The sequence below is a fragment of the Rhinopithecus bieti genome, unplaced genomic scaffold (assembly GCF_001698545.2).
Source record: "Rhinopithecus bieti isolate Rb0 unplaced genomic scaffold, ASM169854v2 scaffold_33432, whole genome shotgun sequence".
Lineage (NCBI taxonomy): Eukaryota > Metazoa > Chordata > Mammalia > Primates > Cercopithecidae > Rhinopithecus > Rhinopithecus bieti.
The window spans coordinates 359,121-378,211 of record NW_016814481.1 but is presented as its reverse complement, the minus strand read 5'-3'; the positions used below and the strand labels follow the sequence as shown (position 1 = coordinate 378,211).

The 19,091-nt window shown below is 54.0% G+C and overlaps 1 protein-coding gene across 3 annotated transcripts in view; it reads right to left on the bottom strand.

The window, feature by feature from the left end:
- Window positions 1–1,881: 1,881 nt before the first annotated feature.
- ZSWIM4 (zinc finger SWIM-type containing 4) overlaps window positions 1,882–19,091 on the bottom strand; it is a 43,267-nt gene continuing 26,057 nt past the window's right edge. For 2 of the 3 annotated variants that reach the window (XM_017851269.1, XM_017851270.1), the window contains 7 exons: window positions 17,631–17,768; window positions 17,008–17,262; window positions 15,544–15,679; window positions 10,680–10,834; window positions 8,502–8,665; window positions 5,360–5,441; window positions 1,885–3,906 (listed from right to left, as the gene is read on the bottom strand). In XM_017851269.1, the coding sequence (XP_017706758.1) occupies window positions 3,047–3,906; window positions 5,360–5,441; window positions 8,502–8,665; window positions 10,680–10,834; window positions 15,544–15,679; window positions 17,008–17,262; window positions 17,631–17,768 (1,790 nt within the window). In that variant the 3' untranslated portion in view covers window positions 1,885–3,046. Of the gene's footprint in view, window positions 3,907–5,359; window positions 5,442–8,501; window positions 8,666–10,679; window positions 10,835–15,543; window positions 15,680–17,007; window positions 17,263–17,630; window positions 17,769–19,091 lie in introns of all 3 variants that reach the window. The other variant, XM_017851268.1, reaches the window with a different exon arrangement.

Below are 19,091 nucleotides of genomic sequence, written 5' to 3'. Positions count from 1 at the left end.
CGGGATTACTCGGGCCTCAGGGGAAGATTTGGGGTGCCTGGTATCTGAGAATGCTTGGGGGGGAACTTGGGTGTGAGGGATGTGACATGAAGGAAACCCAGTTCTTAAGGGGGACATTTGGATGTGGCTGGGACCTGCGTGATGCCCTAGGTACCTGGGAACATTCGTGGGTGAGTGACACCTGAGGGACACAGTAAAGAGTCCTCCAGGTCCGAAGGCGGCAGGGACCACAAGGGGGTGCACTCCGGGATCTCCACCCACCTCCATCGTCCCAGACCTTCAGGCGGCGCCACGGAGCGCGCGGGGCAGTCCCGGGTCCGCCCGCACATACCTGCGGGATTACGCGCGGCGGGGCAGGAGGTGGGGCCGTCTCCGATTGGTCCACTCGAGCGGAGGGGCGGTGCCAAAGGCCAATCCCCGTGCCCAGCGTCGCCAAAGTTCCGCCCCCGACTGTGGGCTCCGCCTTCTAGCGGCTGGCCCCGCCACTCCGGGAAGCCTCTGTCCTCTCCTGCCCCGGCTCTGACAGTGATCCAGACACAGTACCTCCATTCGTCCAAAAGGGAGGAAGGCCCCGAGGAAACTGCTTCTCGGGGAGCCAGGGACTTTACACAACCACGGGCTTTCTCGCCGTTCCTTGGATCCCTCACTCTATTTGGCGATTGGGAGCCTCTTCAGTGGCGCAAGATCCCAGACACGCCCTGGCCACGTCCCCTGGCGAGCATCCACGCGCCGACCACGCCCACTCCGTTTTTCTTCTCTTGGCCAGCGCCCCGCCCACCGAGGTCGAGTCTAAACTCGGAGTTCCCGCTTTTGATCGGGGTGTCTTCCACATCCAGCTGCACCCAACACTTGCCACAGCCTCCCATGCTCAGCAATTTGGAGACAAGGACCCCCAATATTGGTGTCTGGAGCCAGGGCGCTCCCCACCCCCATCTTGACCCTTCCCAGGGGCTCAAGGGCCCTGCAGCCAGGGGTGGGAAGGGGTCAGTGGCTGCAACCAGGTCCTAAATCAAACGTCCTAGCTGGTGCCCCCTTTTTTTTTTTTTTGAGACGGAGTCTCGCTCTGTCGCCCAGGCTGAAGTGCAGGGGCGCGATATCGGCTCACTGCAAGCTCCGCCTCCCGGATTCACGCCATTCTCCTGCCTCAGCCTCCCGAGTAGCTGGGACTACGGGCGCCCACCACCACGCCCGGCTAATTTTTTTCGGTATTTTTAGTAGAGACGGGGTTTAACCGTGCTAGCCAGGATGGTCTCGATCTCCTGACCTCGTGATCCGCCCGCCTTGGCCTCCCAAAGTGCTGGGATTACAGGCGTAAGCCACCACACCCAGCCGCTGGGTGCCTTTTCTTTCCACTTTGCAACCTCAGTTTTCTCATCTGTAAAATGGAAAAGATAATCCTACTAACTCATAGGGCTGTGGTGACAATTAAATGACAGCGGTAACTCATTCCGCCCTGTGCTCCCTCATGGTGAGCTGTCCATCCGTTTTGAAATATTTACATAAGGCCGGGCACAGTGGCTCACGCTTGTAATCCCAGCACTTTGGGAGGCTGAGGAGGGCAGATCACCTGAGGTCAGGTGTTTGAGACCAGCCTGGCCAATATGGCAAAACCCCGTCTCTACTAAAAATACAAAAATTAGCCGGGTGTGGTGGCACATGCCTGTAATCCCAGCTACTCCAGAGGCTAAGGAGAATCGCTTGAACCTGGGAGGCAGAAGGTTAGAGTGAGCCCACATCACGCTACTGCACTCCAGCCTAGGCAACAGAGCAAGACAATTAAAAGAGAAGTATTTACATAAGTACCCTGGAATGAAGCCAGCAGTCGCTCCCATCCCACCCCTTGCTTGACGCTGCACCGAGAAATGAGGCTTTGTGTGTGTGTGTGGAGGAAACGGGGTTGGGGGTGTGAGTGGCTCTAGAGACACACCCCAGTCTCAAAATTAAAAGTTCTGTTCAGTCTTAAAAAAAAAAAAAGGACATATAATACACCGTTCAATAAATAGAAAAAAAGTTACAAAATGATGTGATCTTTTGTCCTTAATATACAAGAAGGGAGATGTGGGGGTGACTGGGGGGGTGATGTTCTCCCTTCTCCTCCCTGGGTCAAGGTAGGGGAAAGGAAGGAGGGCCAAAGACAGACGGCGACAGGGACTTAGGTGCAGAGAGAAAGGCAGGTAAGTGCCAGGAAAAATGAAAACAGAGGAAGATGAAGGGGCGAAGCAGAAAGACAGGAGGAGAAAGGGTGAAGAGAGAGCCAGAAAAACGCCAAGATGCAGGTCTCTTTCCTTTCCCGATCGGGGGTGGGGTCTCTGGCTCTCTCTCATTTGTGTCCCCCGACCCCAGGTTGGGAGGGGCAGTGTGAGCCTCGCTCAGTTCCTGAGTTGTACGTCCAGTGACTAGCAGGTGAGAGGAGACGGCAGCGATGACTTCCCTAACCCTGAGCCCACCCTGGGACCCTAGTGCCCAAGGAAATGGGGGTCCTGGCCACACAGGAGGATAAGGGGGTGAGGTATGAGGCTGAGGCCTGAGGCCTCTTCAATTCCTTCAGTGGGGGTGAGCCATTGGTCCGGGCTGGGCAGCCACTTTGGAGGTGGCATAACGGGGGGCCCTGAGGAGTAAGGGGTGGGGGAAGACCCTTGGCCACCCAGGGTGGGGTTGGGGAAAAATGTGCTACATTGATTTAGAGGGCCGATTTCTGGAAAGTCCTGCCTCCCAGCTTCCCTCCCAGAGCCCAAGCCAGTCCGGGTAAGGGGAGTTTGTCTATTGCTTTTGGGGTACCCAAAGTGGGGTCATACCAGCAGCCCAAGCACACACCCCTTCCAAGCTTCTGGGGGGCAGTATGGCTTCTGCTTCTGGAGTCTTGCACACTTGCTCACACACTCCCAGGCACACACGTGGCAGGATGCCCCTTCCCCTGCCTCCCATCTCCAGCCGGGCTCCTTCCCTGACTTAATAATACTGAAATGCCACGTGGGCCTAATTGGAGAGCAAGGGTGGGGGCCGCAGGGGCGAGGGGGATCTCCACTCCCACGCACCCCACTGCCCCTCAACCAAAACGCTCCCGCACCAAAAGCATGAGTTTCTTCTTGCCCTTGTAGGTCTGTTTGAGGTTCTCCAAGAACTGTGCGAACTGGAGGTGCCCGTCGGGCGCCAGCAGGAAGGTCTCCCGGGCCTTGCCCAGGAATTCAATGAAGTCCCCATAGTGCCGCGGACTGATGTGCGTGAGGCGCGAGTGGCTGGTGGTGATGTAGGCAGTGACTGCCGCATCCAGGAGCTGACAGAGCGGCGCCCGGTCAGCACCCAGTGGCTTGGCGGCCCGGCGTGCCCCTAAGGGGCCCAGGCCGGGCGCCGAGAGAGTCCAGCGGCGCAGAATATCGGACAGCATTGGGGCACAGTGGATGCTGCGGATGATGAGGGGGACGATGGCGGAGAGCTCATGCCGGCCCAGGGAGTGGCTGAGCGAGCAGGCCCAAAGCACGTCGTTGACGGCAGGATGGCTGTCCTGGTTGAAGGCAATGCTGAGCTGCGCCAGGGCCAGCGTCGCCAGCTTGTAGGCCCGGAGCGGCAGCCCGCGGTGCTCCATATAGCGGGCCACAGTGAAGAGGTGGGCGTGGCCCAGGCCTCCGGCCGCCGCGTCCAGCACGATCTGGTAGGCCGCCTCGAAGGCCGAGTGGTTCTTCTCACACAGGGTCAGGGCAGGCAAGGCGCAGTTCTGAGGGTCCTTCATGGCGCACTGCAAGGCCAGGGTGCGGGCGCAGGCCCAGAGCTCCTCCCTCCGGGGTGTGTCCAGCTGAAGTCGCAGCAGAGTGGCGTGTGTGGTGCCCGTCACTGCTACGATGGTGGCCGCCTCCACCGGTGTGAATAGGGAATACCAGTTCTGCATGATATTCATCAGGGCTTGCGGGCCTGGTGGGAGGTGAGGAGGGAAATCCGTCAGGAGAGGGGGCAGAGACATGTATATGTATGCGTGGGTTAACCATGGCACTGTCACCTCCACTTCCACCTCCACACCACGCTGAACAGAAACTTCCTTTCCAAATCGTCAGGGTGCAGCTGGACCAGGTGGGAATGACCTGTGTAGAAGGCTAAGCTTTGGAGCCTCTTTCTGCACCCCCCTCACCCCGCTGCAGCCATATTAGCCTGGCCAGTCTCTAGGCCTTTGTCCAGCTCCATCAGCTGGCTGGCCATTCCCTCCTGGCCAAGCCCTGAGCACAGGCTGGAATCGGGGAAGAGTCTCTACTTCTCTTTCCTTTTTTTTTTTTTTTTTTTGAGGTGGAGTCTCGCTCTGTTGCCCAGGCTGGAGTACAGTGGCGGGATCTTGGCTCACTGCAAGCTCCGCCTCCCGGGTTCAAGCCATTCTCTTGCCTCAACCTCCTGAGTAGCTGGGACTACAGGCGCCGGCCACAATGCCCAGCTAATTCGTTTGTATTTTTAGTAGAGACGGGGTTTCACCGTGTTAGCCAGGATGGTCTTGATCCCCTGACCTTGTGATATGCCTGTTCTGAGATGGAGTCTTGCTCTGTCACCCAGGCTGGAGTGCAGCAGCAAGCTCTTGGCTCACTGCAACCTCTGTCTCCTGGGTTCCAGAAATTCTCCTGCCTCAGCCTCCTGAGTAGCTGGTATTACAGGCACATATCACCACACCTGGCTAATTTTTGCATTTTTAGTAGAGATGGGGTTTTGCCATGTTGGCCAGGCTGATCTCAAACTCCTGACCTCAAGTGATCCACCTGCCTCGGCCTCCTAAAGTGCTAGGATTACAGGCGTGAGCCACGGCGCCTGGCCCTCTTTATTTTTATTAAACAATTTTTTAGAGACAGGGTCTCACCCTGCCACTCAGGCTGGACTGCAGTGGCACAGTCACAGCTCACTGCAGCCTCAATCTCCTGGGCTCAAGTGATTTTCCCACCTCAGCCCCCCCGATAGTTGGGACTATTATAGGTGTGTGCCACCACGCCTGGCTTGCTTTTTTTTTTTTTTTTTCCCCAGAGGGGGTTTTCCTCTGTCGCACAGGCTGGAGTGCAGCGGCACAATCATGGCTAACTGTAGCGTTGATCTCCTGGGCTCAAGCAATCCTCCTGCCTCAGCCTCCCAAGCAGGTGGAACTATAGGCACGTACCACCATGCCCAGCTAATTTTTAATTTTTTGTAGAGATGGGGTATCACTATGTTACCCAAGCTGCTCTTGAACTCCTGGGCTCAAGTGATCCTCCCGCTTTGGCCTCCCAAAGTGCTGGGATTACAGGCGTGAGCCACTGTGCCCAGCTGCTTCTCTCTTTCTTGTCTGCCTGGTTCTCTCAGTGCCCTCTGCAGAACCAGAACAGCGAGGTGGGTTGCAGCTCCCGTTAGGGGCTCTCACCAATCTCTGTGGCACAGCTGACCAGCCAGCGCACCATCTCCCTCCGCCGCCAGGTCATTATGTTCAGAGTCATCCGCATCACCTGCAGGGTAGGGGTGGGGAGAAGGGGGTTAGCCCGAGTCTTGGGCTGGCCTATGGAGGGGCATTGGGAGATGGAGGGCCCCAGAAACACTTGGAGGTTAAAGCTGATCCAATGAACCTGGGTAAGTGATCTCAACTATCTGGGCATCAGTTTCCTTACCTAGAAAATGGAGATAAAATAGTATCTGTCTCATAGGATTGTTGTTTTGCTTTTTTTGTTTTTGGTTGTTTTTTGAGATGGTTTCTTTGTTTTGTGAGATGGAATCTTGTTCTGTCACCCAGACTGGAATGCAGTGACGCGATCTCGGCTCACTACAACCTCCGCCTCCCAAGTTCAAACAATTCTCCTGCCTCAGCCTCCCAAGTAGCTGGGAGTACAGGCGCCTGCCACCATGCTCAGCTAATTTTTGTATTTTTAGTAGAGACGGGGTTTCACCGTGTTAGCCGGGATGGTCTCCATCTCCTGACCCTGTGATACGCTGGCGTCAGCCTCCCAAAGTGCTGGGATTACAGGAGTGAGCCACTGCGCCCGGCCTTTTTTTTTTTTTCCTTTTTGAGACGGAGTCTCGCTCTGTCACCCAGGCTAGAGTGCAGTGGTTTGATCTTGTCTCACTGCGTGCTCTACCTCCCAGGTTCAGGCCATTCCTCCTACCTCAGCCTCCTGGGTAGCTGGGACTACAGGCACCTGCCACCACACCCAGCTCATTTTTTGTATTTATTTTAGTAGTGACGGGGTTTCACCGTGTTAGACAGGATGGTCTCGATCTCCTGACCTCGTGATCCGCCCACCTTGGCCTCCCAAAGTGCTGGGATGACAGGCATGAGCCACTGCGCCTGGCTTTTTTTTTTGAGGGTCTCACTCTGTCACCCAGGCTGGAGTGCAGTTGTGGTCTCTCGGCTGACTGTAACCTACACCTCCTGAGTTCATGTGATTCTCCTGCCTCAGCCTCCCAAGTAGCTGGAATTACAGGCACCCACCACCACCTGTGGCTAATTTTTGGTAGAGATGAGTTTTCACTGTGTTGGCCAGGCTGGTCTTGAACTCCTGGCCTCAAGCGATCCACCTCGGTCTCCCAAAGTGCTGGGATTACAGGTTACAGGTGCAAGTCACAGCACCTGGCCCCAATTTCTTTTCTCTTTTCTGCTTTTTCTTTTAGAGTTGGGGTCTTCTTGCTCTGTAACCTGGGGTGCAGTGGTGTGATCATAGCTCACTGCTGCAGCCTCAAATTCCTGGCCTCAGGCAACCCTCTTGCCTCAGCCTCCTGAGGAGCTGGGACTACAGGGGTGCACCATCACATCTGGCTAATTTTTAAAGTTGTTTTTTGTTTGTTTGTTTGTTTTTGAGACGGAGTCTCGCTTGTCACCCAGGCTAGAGTGCAGTGGCGCGATCTCGGCTCACTGCAAGCTCTGCCACCCGGGTTCACGCCATTCTCCGGCCTCAGCCTCCTGAGTAGCTGGGACTACAGGCGCCCGCCACCATGCCCGGCTAATGTTTTGTATTTTTATAGAGATGGGGTTTCACCGTGTTAGCCAGAATGGTCTCGATCTCCTGACCTTGTGATCCACCTGCCTCGGCCTCCCAAAGTGCTGGGATTACAGGCATGAGCCACTGTGCCCGGCCCTAAAGTTTTTTTTTGTAGAGACAGGGGTCTCACTATGTTGTCCAGACCAATCTCAAACTCCTGGCCCCAAGCAATCCTTTCACCTTGGCCTCCCAAAATGCTGGGATTAAAGGTGTGAGCCACTGTGCCCAGCCCTATTCCTTATCTTCTTAGTGAACTTCTGCCACCCTCTGAGGCCCCACCTCCACAGGTCTCTTACCTGTGTATTCCTGCAGTCTCCGCCCTCCTCCAGATCCCATGGGGCCCATACCCTACGGATGACTTCTTTCCAGCAAGCTGCACCCAAGATTTGCCCTTGCAGTACCACCCTTTGTTTGGCTCCTGGGGATAACCCAGACACTCAGCTGCAGGCCCTGCATATAGGACTTTTTTTTTTTTTTTTTTTTCATGAGACAGAGTCTTGCTCTGTCCTTCAGGCTGGAGTGCAGTGGCGTGATTTCGGCTCACTCCAACCTCTGCCTCCCGGGTTCAAGCGATTCTCCTGCCTCAACCCGAGTAGCTGGGATTACAGGTGCGTGCCACCACACTTGGCTAATTTTTGTATTTTTAGTAGAGATGGGGTTTCATCATGTTGGCCAGGCTGGTCTCGAACTCCTGGCCTTGTGATCTGCCTGCCTCGGCCTCCCAAAGTGCTGGGATTACAGGTGTGGGCTACCACACCCTGCCGCATACAGGACTCTCAACCACAGACTCCACCCCTAGAGTTGGCGTCTCGTCTTCAGGACCTTACCCCGGGCCAGCCTCTCAGTGGTGAATCCCTTTCCATAGATGGGCAATCCTCTTCAGGCCCCGCCCCCAAGGAAGCTCCTTATTGGTAGGCTCTGTCCCACCCTCGGCTTCAAACCCACCCACCCATGATCCTTAACCAATGGCACATCACTCCCAGGCCCCACCCCCAGACTTCGCTTGCTATCCATCCGCTGGCTTGCAGGCCCTGCCTCTCTGCTCCAGTGACAACTCTCCCCTAGACCTCAGTCTCTTCCATAGGCGGATTCTATTAATAATTCATAGGCTTCACCCCTAATGGGGACCCCATTCCCACACTCCCAAGCCTTACAGACCTTGCCCTTCTGTGGCCCTGCCCACAAAGGTGAGGTTGACAGGCCCCACCTGCAGAGGTGTGGCCCACATGCAGACCCCATCCCCAGAGACAGGATTCATCTAGTCCCCATTCCCAGGGGAGTGGCTCACTCATGCCACGCCCCCAAGGAAGTGGCCCACACATGCCACGCCCTCAGAGGTGTGGCTCACTCACAGTCCCCGCCCCAAGGGAGTGGCTCTCGCTCAGGCCCCACCCCTGAGGAACAGCTGTGGGGGGAAAAAGCTGGGGCCCCCGGCGAAGTGGCTCACTCGTAGCCCATGCCCCCGGAGGCGCAGCTCACAGTCAATCCTGGCCCGAAGCCAGCATCGCCCTCCCGCATCCACCTGGCCGCCCTCACCTGCAGCCCCAGCTCCAGTGCGATGCCCAGCAGCGTGGTGTCTGGTGGGGCGCTGACCGGAGTGGCTGTCTTGCAGGCGTCTTGCGCCAGCTTGAAGAGCAGGGCCGGAGAGTGGATGTTCTGCTGGATGGAGCCTAGTACCGCGTGTAGCCACTTGGGGTCTCCTGGGTGAAGGGAGGGATAGAGGACACCATCAGATACACCCCAGCACCAGCCTTTGACAACCACCCGCCCTGTTCACACAGATCCTTCCACCCAGGGACACGTGTGAGTGTAGAGGGATGTGTACTGGGCAATGGTTCTGTGAAGATTCAGACCTCAGCACCCCCAGTCCTTGCCAATTATCTCCTCTGTGGCCCTTTTCTGTTACAGAAAGCCACCTGGGGCAGGGCACAGTGGCTGCTCACACCTGTAATCCCATCGCTTTGGGAGGCCTAGGTGGGCGGATCACTAGGTCAAGAGTTCGAGACCAGCCTGGCCAACATGGCAAAACCCCGTCTACAAAAATTAGCTGGGCATGGTGGCGGGCACCTGTAATCCCAGCTACTTGGGAGGCTGAGGCACAGAATCGCTTGAACCCGGGAGGCACAGGCTGCAGTGAGCTGAGATTGCACCACTGCACTCCAGCCTGGGTGACAGAGCGATATCCACCTCAAAAAAAAAAAAAAAAAAAAAAAAAAAAAAAAAAAAAAAAAAAAAAGAAAGCCACCTAGGGATCCTGTGGACCTCTCCCTCATCTCAAGGGCATCGGGTGCACACCCAGAATGCCAGGGTTCAAATTCTGGTCCTGCCACCCACTAGCTGTGTGACCCTGAGTAAGTCACTTCACCTTTCTGTGCCCTGGCTGCCCCATCTGTAAAATGGGTAACACTCAGGTAATGGAATCCACCTCACAGGGTGGTGGTGGGCCCATACTTGGCAAGGCCTTAACATGGCAAGGAGCTGCTCAAATGTTAGCTTTTATTATTATTTTGAGATGGAGTTTTGCTCTTGTTGTCCAGGATGGAGTACAGTGGTGCAGTTTCGGCTCACTGCAACCTCTGTCTCCCGGGTTCATGCGATTGTCCTGCCTCGGCCTCCCAAGTAGCTGAGATTACAGGTGCCTGCCACCACGCCTGGTTAATTTTCGTATTTTTAGTAGACACAGGGTTTCACCACGTTGGCCAGGCTGGTCTTGAACTCCTGACCTCAGGTGATCCCCCTGCTTTGGCCTCCCAAAGTGCTGGGATTACAGGTGTGCGCCACTGTGCCTGGCTAATTTTTGCATTTTTAGTAGAGATGGGGTTTCACCATATTGGCCAGGCTATTCTTGAACTCCTGGCCTCAAGTGATTTGCTGGTCTTGAACCCCGGCATCAAGTGATTTGCCCGCCTTGGCCTCGTAAAGTGCTGGGATTATAGGCATGAGCTACCGTGCCCGGCTAATAATTAGGTGTGGACGAGGTCATGAAGTTCAGGTACTCCTGAGAGGGTTAGTGACCTTAGAAGAAGATACACTGGAGAAATTTAACTTTTCCTCTCCTCTCTCCCTCTTCTCTTTCTTCTCTCTCTCCTCTCTGTCACCTGACTCCTCTCTCTATCCCCCCCTACTATCTCTTTGTCCTTCTCTCTTTCTCCCCGCCTCCTCTCTCTCACTTTCCTCTCTACTCACCCCTCCACTCCCCCCAACTCTCAACACAGCAAGAAGGCAGCCATCTGTAAGCTGGGAAGAGAGCCCTCACCAGGAACTAGCCATACTGACATAGTGATCTTAGACTTCTAGCTTCCAGAAATGTGAGAAAATAAATTTTTGTTGTTGAAGTCACGCAGTCTCTGGTGTTTTGTTACGGCAGCCTGAGCTAAGACACCAGGTACCTGCATGGCTCCATCTCACCTTCCAGTCTCTGCTTAAATGTTCACCTGTTTTATTCCACTCCATGGTACTTGTTCCTGTCTCATTTACTGCATCACTTGCTTCTCCCCACTAGAATGTCATTCCACAGGGCAGGGGATCTGGGACAGTTTTGTCACCTGCTACATCCCCAGCACCTGAGACAGTGTCTGGTATATATAGGAGGCACTCAAGGGATGTGGGTGGAATTTCGTGAAAGGATAAGAGGAAGTAGGAAAGTTAAGAGGGAAGGAAGAAGGAGATGACAGAGGAGGAAGATAAAGGAATCAGGACAGCTGCCACCCTCACCCTTGGCGGCTGTCAACATGGTGGAAGCCAGTTCACACTGGCGGGTCTCCAGGTGGCCAAGGATGAACCAGCGGGGGAAGCGGTTGCTCATGATGGAGTCCAGCGGGCTGGGATGAGGTTCTCCAGCAGGAAATGCTGTCTCCAGTACAGGCAGCCTGGGTAAGAGGAGAAGTGAGCCATGGCGAGGTGGGTCTGTTGTCCCCATTCTCTCTAGGAGACAGAGAAACCTCCTGTCTCGGCCTCCCCACTTCAGCCAGCAGAGCCCTGACAACTCAAGATGATGGAAGATGTGTGTGCAAGATGTTCACTGCAGTGTTGTTTATAAATTGATACATTTACTTATTTTAGAGACAGGGTCTCACTCCATCACCCAGGCTGGAGTCCTGTGGTGCAATCATAGCTCACTGCAGCCTTGAACTTCTGGGCTCAAGTGATCCTCCCATTTCAGCATCCTGAGTAGCTGGGACTCAGCATGTGCCACCATACCTGGCTTTTTTCTTTTCTTTTTTTTTTTTTGAGAAGGAGTTTTGCTCTTGTTGCCCAGGCTGGAGTGCAATGGCGCAATCTCGGCTTACCACAACCTCACCTCCCTGGTTCAAGCGATCCCCCTGCCTCAGCCTCCCGGGTAGCTGGGATTATAAGCCATGTGCCACCATGCCCGGTTAATTTTGTATTTTTAGTACAGATGGGGTTTCTCCATGTTGGTCAGGCTGGTCTTGAACTCCTGACCTCGGATGATCTGCCTGCCTCAGTCTCCTAAAGTGCTGGGATTACAGGTGTGAGCCACCAAGCCCAGCCCTTTCTTTCCCTTTCTTCTCTTCTCCCCTTCCTTCCTTCCTTCCTTCCTTCCTTCCTTCCTTCCTCCCTCCCTCCCTCCCTCCCTCCCTCCCTCTCTCTCTCTCTCTCTCTCTCTCTCTCTCTCTCTCTCAAGATGGGGTCTTGCTATGTTGCCCAGGCTCAAGTGATTCTCCTGTCTCAGCCTCCTTGTAAGCTGTATTGCTAAGTGGCTCACCATATATGCAGTTTTGTGTTTAGAAAGTTATTCAAGGCCAGGCAGTGGCTCATGCCTGTAATTTTAGCACTTTGGTAGACTGAGGCAGTCAGATTGATTGAGTCCAGGAGTTTGAGACCAGCATGGGCAACACAGCAAAACCCTGTCTCTACAAAAAAATACAAAAATTAGTTGGGGGTGGTGGTGGGCTCCTGTAGTCCAAACTACTCAGAAGGCTGAGGTGGGTGGGAGGATCGCCTGAGCCTGGGAGTTCGAGGCTGTGGTGAGCTGTGACAGTGCCACTGCACTCCATCCAGCCTAGGTGACAGAAAGAGACTGTCTCAACAAAAACAACAACAGCAACAACAAAAAAAGTTATTCAAAGTTGCCCAATGATGGGATTAACAGCATGCAATAGAACTCAGGCTAGCCTCATTCCAAATATTACCTAAACTTCCTTGCTGTTCCTGTAGATGGAAAATGAGAGTAAACATACTTATTTTGCTAGGTTGTTTTGAAGATTATATAAGGTGCTGAGTCATGGACTCAGACAAGAGGCTAGCTCATTTTTTCTTCAAAGGGCTGGACCACTGATATTTTGGGCTTTGCAGAGTCTTTAGTCTGTATTTCTTGTTTTTTCTTTTCTTTTCTTTTCTTTTCTTTTCTTTTCTTTTTTTTTTTAAGAGAGTCTGCTCTGTCATCCAGCTGGAGTACAGTGGCATGATCTTGGCTCACTGTAACCTCTGCCTCCCAAGTTCAAGCAATTCTCATGCCTCAGCCTCCCGAGTTGCTGGGATTACAGGCGTGCGCCATCGTGCCCGGCTAATTTTATATTTTGTTTTATTTATTTATTCTTTTGAGACAGAGTTTTGGTCTTGTTGCCCAGGCTGGATTGCAGTGGCACAATCTCGGCTCACTGCAACCTCTGCCTCCCGGGTTCAAATGATTATCTTGCCCCAGCCTCCTGAATAGCTAGGATTACAGGCGTGCACTACCGTGCCCAGTTCATTTTGTATTTTTAGTAGAGATGGGGTTTCTCCATGTTGGTCAGGCTGGTCTCGAACTCCCGAACTCAGGTGATCCGCCCACCTCGGCCTCCCAAAGTGCTGGGATTACAGGCGTGAACCATGGCTCCTGGCCCTAATTTTTGTATTTTTAGTAGACATGGGGTTGCATCATGTTGGCCAGGCTGGTCTTGAACTCCTGTCCTCAAGTGATCCACCCCTCTCAGCCTCCCAAAGTGCTGGGATTACATGAGCCACCGTGCCTGGCCACTGATCTGTATTTCAACAACTTAATTCTGTCATTGTCCTGCCAAAGAAGCCACAGACAATTCACAGATGAATGGACATGGCTGTGTGCCAATAAAGCCATTTCTGGACACTGAAATTTGAATTTCACATATTTTTCATGTGTTATAAAGTATTCTTTTGATTTTTTTCAACCGTTTATAAATGTAAAAACAATTCTTATCTCATAGGCTGTACGAAAACAGGTGGCAGGCCAAATTAGGCCCCACGGGCTGTATTTTGCTGAGAAAAAAATTTTTGCATAGAAAAGTCTGTTGTCTAAATCTTGGCTCTTACATGCTGTTCTCTCTAAATATTCTGGGAAAACATTCCAAACTCTGTGTGTATGTGTGTGTGTGCGCGCGTGTGTGTGTGTTTTAAAGAGATGGGCCAAGGTGAGAGGGTCGCTTGAGACCAGGAATTTGAGACCAACCTGGGCAATGTAATGAGATCCCATCTCTACAAAAAAAAAAAACTTAAAACTAGGCCGGGCACAGTGGCTCATGCCTGTAATCCCAGCACTTTGGGAGGCCGAGGCAGGTGGATCACGAGGTCAGATCAGACCATCCTGGCTAACACGGCTTGTCTCTACTAAAAATACAAAAAATTAGCTGGGAGTGGTAGTGGGCACCTGTAGTCCCAGCTACTCGGGAGGCTGAGGCAGGAGAATGGCGTGAACCCGGGAGGCGGAGCTTGCAGTGAGCTGAGATAGCACCACTGCACTCCAGCCTGGGCAACAGAGCGAGACTCCCTCTCAAAAAAAAAAAAAAAAAAAAAATTTTAAAACTAGCCAGGTGTAGTGACGAGTGCCTGTAGTCCTAGTTACTTGAGAGGCTGAGGTGGGAGGATCCTCTGAGCGCAAGTATATGAGGCTATGAAGAGCTATGATCCTGCCATTGCATTCCAGCCTGGACAATGGAGCGAGACTCTCTAAAAGGACAAAAAAAAAAAGAGACAGATGGGGTCTTGCTCTGTTGCCCAGGCTGGAGTGCAGTGGCAATTCATAGGTGGGATCGTAGATCACTACAGCCTTGAATTCCTGGCCTCAAACAATCCTCCCTCCTCAGCCTCCCAAGTAGTCGGGACCATAGATGTGTACCACCAGGCCGGATCCCAAGTTGTTTGCAGGTATCTCTGAAGGATGGTTTCAGAAGGCGTGGAATAGGCTTCACCTTGTTGGGCATGGTTTACTATGGAGTTGGTCTTTTTTTTTCTTGAGACAGAGTCTCCCTCTGCTGCCCAGGCTGGAGTGCAGTGGTGCAATCTGGGCTCACTGCAAGCTCCGCCTCCCTGGTTCACGCCATTCTCCTGCCTCAGCCTCCCTAGGACTATAGGCGCCCGCCACCACACCCGGCTAATTTTTTTGTAGTTTTAGTAGCGATGGGGTTTCACCGCTTTAGCCAGGATGGTCTCGATCTCCTGTCCTCATGATCCGCCCTCCTCGGCCTCCCAGAGTGCTGGGATTACAGGCGTGAGCCATCGCGCCCGGCCCCAACTGGTTCTTTTATGATGTGTCCTTATAATGGAAGACTACGCAGTGATTCATGTCCTGTGTGATACGACAAATCCTGTAAGATGCAAAGCTCAATGAAAAAAAGGTGCAAAAAATAGATACAGGATGTACCACTGGTATAAAAGGAGGATCAGCGTTCAATTTCCAGATTCTGGGTTTGCAGAAACCTCCATTCTTGCGGCATAGATACAAAAGTGATAACAATGCTTGCCTCCAGAGAGATCTGGGTAGGCTGAGATAAACCTGCCTAGAAAAGATCTCAGCTTTGTGTACCTTTTCATGTATCATGTGAATATTCTCAAACTCAAAATAACATTACACATTTAGCCAGGTGCGGTGGCTCACGCCTATAATCCCAGAGCTTTGGAAAGCCAAGGCGGGCAGATCACTTGAGCTCAGAAATTCGAGACCAGTCTGAGCAACATGGTGAAACCCCGTCTCTACAAAAAATACAAAAATTAGCCCAGTGCAGTGATGCACGCCTGGAGTCTCGGATACTCAGGAGGCTGAGATGGGAGGATCACTTGAGCCCGGGAGGCAGAGGCTGCACTGAGCAGAGATTGCACCACCTTACTCCGGCCTGGGTGACACAGCCAGACCCTGTCTCAAAAACAAAAAACAAAAAAGTCACATTTATACTTAACAATAGAAAGCACAGCTGTGCGAGGTGGTTCATGCCTGTAATCCTAGCACTTTGGGAGGCCAAGGCGGGTAGATCATGAGGTCAGGAGTTCAAGACCAGCCTGGACAATATGGTGAAACCCCATCTCTACTAACAATACAAAAATTAGCCGGGCGTGGTGGTGCATGCCTGTAATCCCAGCCACTTGGAAGGCTGAGGCAGGAAATTGCTTGAACCCAGGAGGTCCACGTTGCAGTAAGCTGAGATCATGCCACTATACTCCAGTATAGGTGACAGAATGAAAAGCACATGGCATCATCAAATGCCAGGGTGAGGGAGAATCAATTAACTAGACTGTGAGTTCAGGCTGGCCGGGTGGGGCTCTGAGCTCCCCTCCCATGCCCGCCCCTCTTCCCCCCAGCTCCCCCGTCCTGGCCACCTATCCTCACCTCATGGCTCGCAGTGCGAGGCGATAGGCCAGGTCGGGGTCATGAGGCAGCAGTGCAGTGAACAGGTAGCGGGCACAGGTGTGCATGGGCACGCTCTCCCGGAACAGCACCTCCCCGAAGCCACTGAAGGGACCCCCTGCAGGAATAGCCTGAGCTCAGTCCCCAGGTGTGGGCTTGCCTCAGCCCCTCCCCAGGTTTCACAAGACCCCAGGCTTTAAGTAGTGGGTGGGCTGGCCCCCGGGTAGAGTGGCTGTGGCTAGATGGGTCCCCGGGGTAGGGGTTCAGGGCTGAGACTGAGACAAGCTCTGGGTAATACAAATAAAAGAGGAGGCCAGGCTGGGCGCAGTGGCTCATGCTTGTAATCCCAGCACTTTGGGAGGCCGAGGCGGGCGGATCACGAGGTCAGGAGTTCGAGACCATCCTGGCTAATAAGGTGAAACCCTGTCTCTACTAAAAATACAAAAAAAATTAGCCAGGCGTGGTGGCGGGCGCCTGTAGTCTCAGCTACTCCGGAGGCTGAGGCAGGAGAATGGCGTGAACCCGGGAGCAGAGGTTGCAGTGAGCCGAGATCGTGCCACTGCACTCCAGCCTGGGGCACAGCGCGAGACTCTATCTCAAAAAAAAAAAAAATTAAATAAAAGAGGAGGCCGGGACCGCGGCTCATGCCTTTGGGCGGATCACTTGAGGTCAGGAGTTTGAGACCAGCCTGGCCAACGTGGGGAAACCCCATCTCTACTAAAAATACAAAAATTAGCTGGGTGTGGTGGCGCATGCCTGTAATCCCAGTTACTTGGGAGGCTGAGGCAGGAGAATCACTTGAACCCAAGAGGCGGAGGTTGCAGTGAGCCGAGATCGCGCCACTAGAAAAAAGGAAAAAAAAAAAAGAAAAGAAGAGACTCCAGGCACACTCCCAGGTGAGGAGCAGGGCTCAGATGCAAGGTGGGGCCAGAGGGTGGAGGTGGGGCTGCACCTGCCTTGCAGAGCGGAACCAGCGGCCAAGACCAGCAAGTCCGATAGCGTAGAGGGCCTGGAAGGGGCAGGGATAAGCGGCTCCCTGCGGCGCTACGGGACGGAGTCTCACAACACACAGGCCAATAGGACCCGGCCATGGGCGGGGCTCCTGAGGAACAGGCCGGGCCAGGGGCGGTGCCTAAGTTGCAGATGAAGGTGGGACGCCCTTGCTTTAACATCAGCCACTTGGCTCACTGGCTCCCGGGAGGGAAGGGGGCGGTGCCTCAGCACAAGCAGCAGTTACTGGCTGGCAGCACGCATTAGGTGGTAGGAAGAAGAGCTGGATCTCTCGTTTTAGAAACTGCCAAGGTATGACTGGACAGTATGACCAGGAGGCGGGGCTAGGGGCGGGGCTGAGGCGGGGCCTCCCATCTTGCAGCAACCGGGCCGCTACAGGACCAGGGACAGGACCCTACCTTTCAGGAACAGCCAGGCCTAGGGGCGGGGCCTCACCTTCCAGCAGCAGCCCCGCCTGTTTGCGCAGCACCTGCACCAACCGCTCATCCAATTCCACCTCCTCCAGCAGGGCCAGCAGCTGCTCCTCGTTGCGCACCACCTTGTCCTGGGCGTACAGCCCCTCCGGCAGGGCCCGCTGCTGCCCCAGCCCCAGCAGTGCCACCTCCAGCGCCAGCACCAAATAGGACTCTCCAGGGCTCCCGGGCACAGGCACGTGCTGGTAGGCCACCTTCCGCTTCTCGGGGCCTGAGTCTGGGGAAGACAGGGCCAGGGCTGCTGGAGACAGCTCCCCTTCCCTAAGACCCCCGTAGCCCTTGGCCCCAAGCATGGAGACTTGGGCACAGGGTAGATTTTAGAGGGAGCCCAAAAGCTCCCAGCACTCACGGGGTTGGGGGAGCGCAGGAGCCCCACCTTCTAGCAGCAGCTAGGCCTATGGTGGCCTCACTTTCAGGAGAAGCTAAGCCTACTGGCTCTGGGCACTGGCCAGGGGAGGTAGCCAAGGGTAGGGGCGTGGCCAAGGGTAAGAGTCTGGGAGTTACCTTATAGGGGTACTGGGCCAGGAGGCATGGCCAGCGAGGCGGGGTTGTCCCAACTCCTCCAAGAGTCCCCCATGTGAGTACCTGGGTAAAGGGTAAGTGTCTCCTCCTCCAGGCGACAGGCCTCCAGGAGCGCCCTGCAGAGGCAGCCAATGGGGTCCAGGGGGTGCCCCACCCATCCTTCCGTGTTGGTGATGCAGGTGGAACCCTTCTGGAGCAGCTCTGCAGGTGGAAAGATGGGGCTCAATGCCCACACACCTGCCCAAGTCTCTAGGAGGGAGGGGTATTCCTCCTCTTGAACTGCTGTCCAGTCTAGCCCCATAATGCCCACCACCTGCTCACCCGATGGTCACCTTCAACTTTTTGTTTGAGGTGGGGTCTCGCTCTATTGCCCAGGCTGGAGTGCAGTGGCCTAATCATAACTCACTGCAGCCTCGACCTCTGGAGCTCAAGCGATCCTCCTGCTTCAGCCTCCCAGAGGGATTACAGGCATGGGCCACCATGCCTGACTACTGGACGCTTTTTAAAACACCCAAAGTGTCATACCCCTCCTCATTGCCCTTATTCCTCTCCACCTCTCTGAAGATAAGGCCCCAACAGCCTTTAGGGCCCCCAAGGACCAGTATGAAGTTTTTTCATATACTGGTGACCTGTCTCATCTGGAAGCCAATCCTTCAGACTTGTCCTCCAAGCCACGTACTCTCTTCCCTCCTGGCTCCTGTTGATGGTATTCCTTCTATTCTGAGCACTTGCTCCACCCCCTTCTCCTGGGTAACTCCTGCACATTCTTTTAATTTTTTTTTTTTTTTTGAGACGGAGTTTCACTCTTGTTGCCCAGGTTAGAGTGCAATGGTGTGATCTCAGCTCACCGCAACTTCCAGGTACCTCCCAGTTCAAGTGATTCCCCTGCCTCAGCCTCCTGAGTAGCTGGGAATACAGGTACGCGCCACCAGACCTGGCTACTGTGTTTTGGATTTTTAGTAGAGATGGGGTTTCACTATGTTGGCCAGCCTGGTTTCAAACTCATGACCTCAGGCAATCCGCCTGCCTCCACCTCCCAAAGTGCTGGGATTACAGGCGTGAGCAACCTCGCCCGGCCATGCACATCCTTAAATACTCAGCTAATTAGCCACCTGGCTAATTTTTAAAATCTAGGTGCCTTTCACTCATGCTGCCAAGCCTGGTCAGAGCTCTGCTCGGGTCCCAGGGCCCCCATGTTTCCTCCATCACACGCTTTCCTTTGTTCAATTTCCTGATAGCTGATCCATCAACCCCATCAACCAGCTCTCTCAACTGGTGGCCTCCCTCCTGTCCCCCACCCCCATATCTAGTACACAATGTGGGTTTTGGGGCTCATACAGCCTCCTTCCCTCCCTCCCTTTCTTCCTTCCCCTCTATCTCCCCCCATCTCTCTCTCTCCCTCACCCCCTTTCTTCCTTCCCCTCTCTCTCCCCCCATCTCTCTCTCTCCCTCCCTCACCCCCTTTCTTTCCTCTTCTCTCTCTCCTCACTCTTTTCTCTCTCTTTTTTTTTTTTTTTTTTTTTT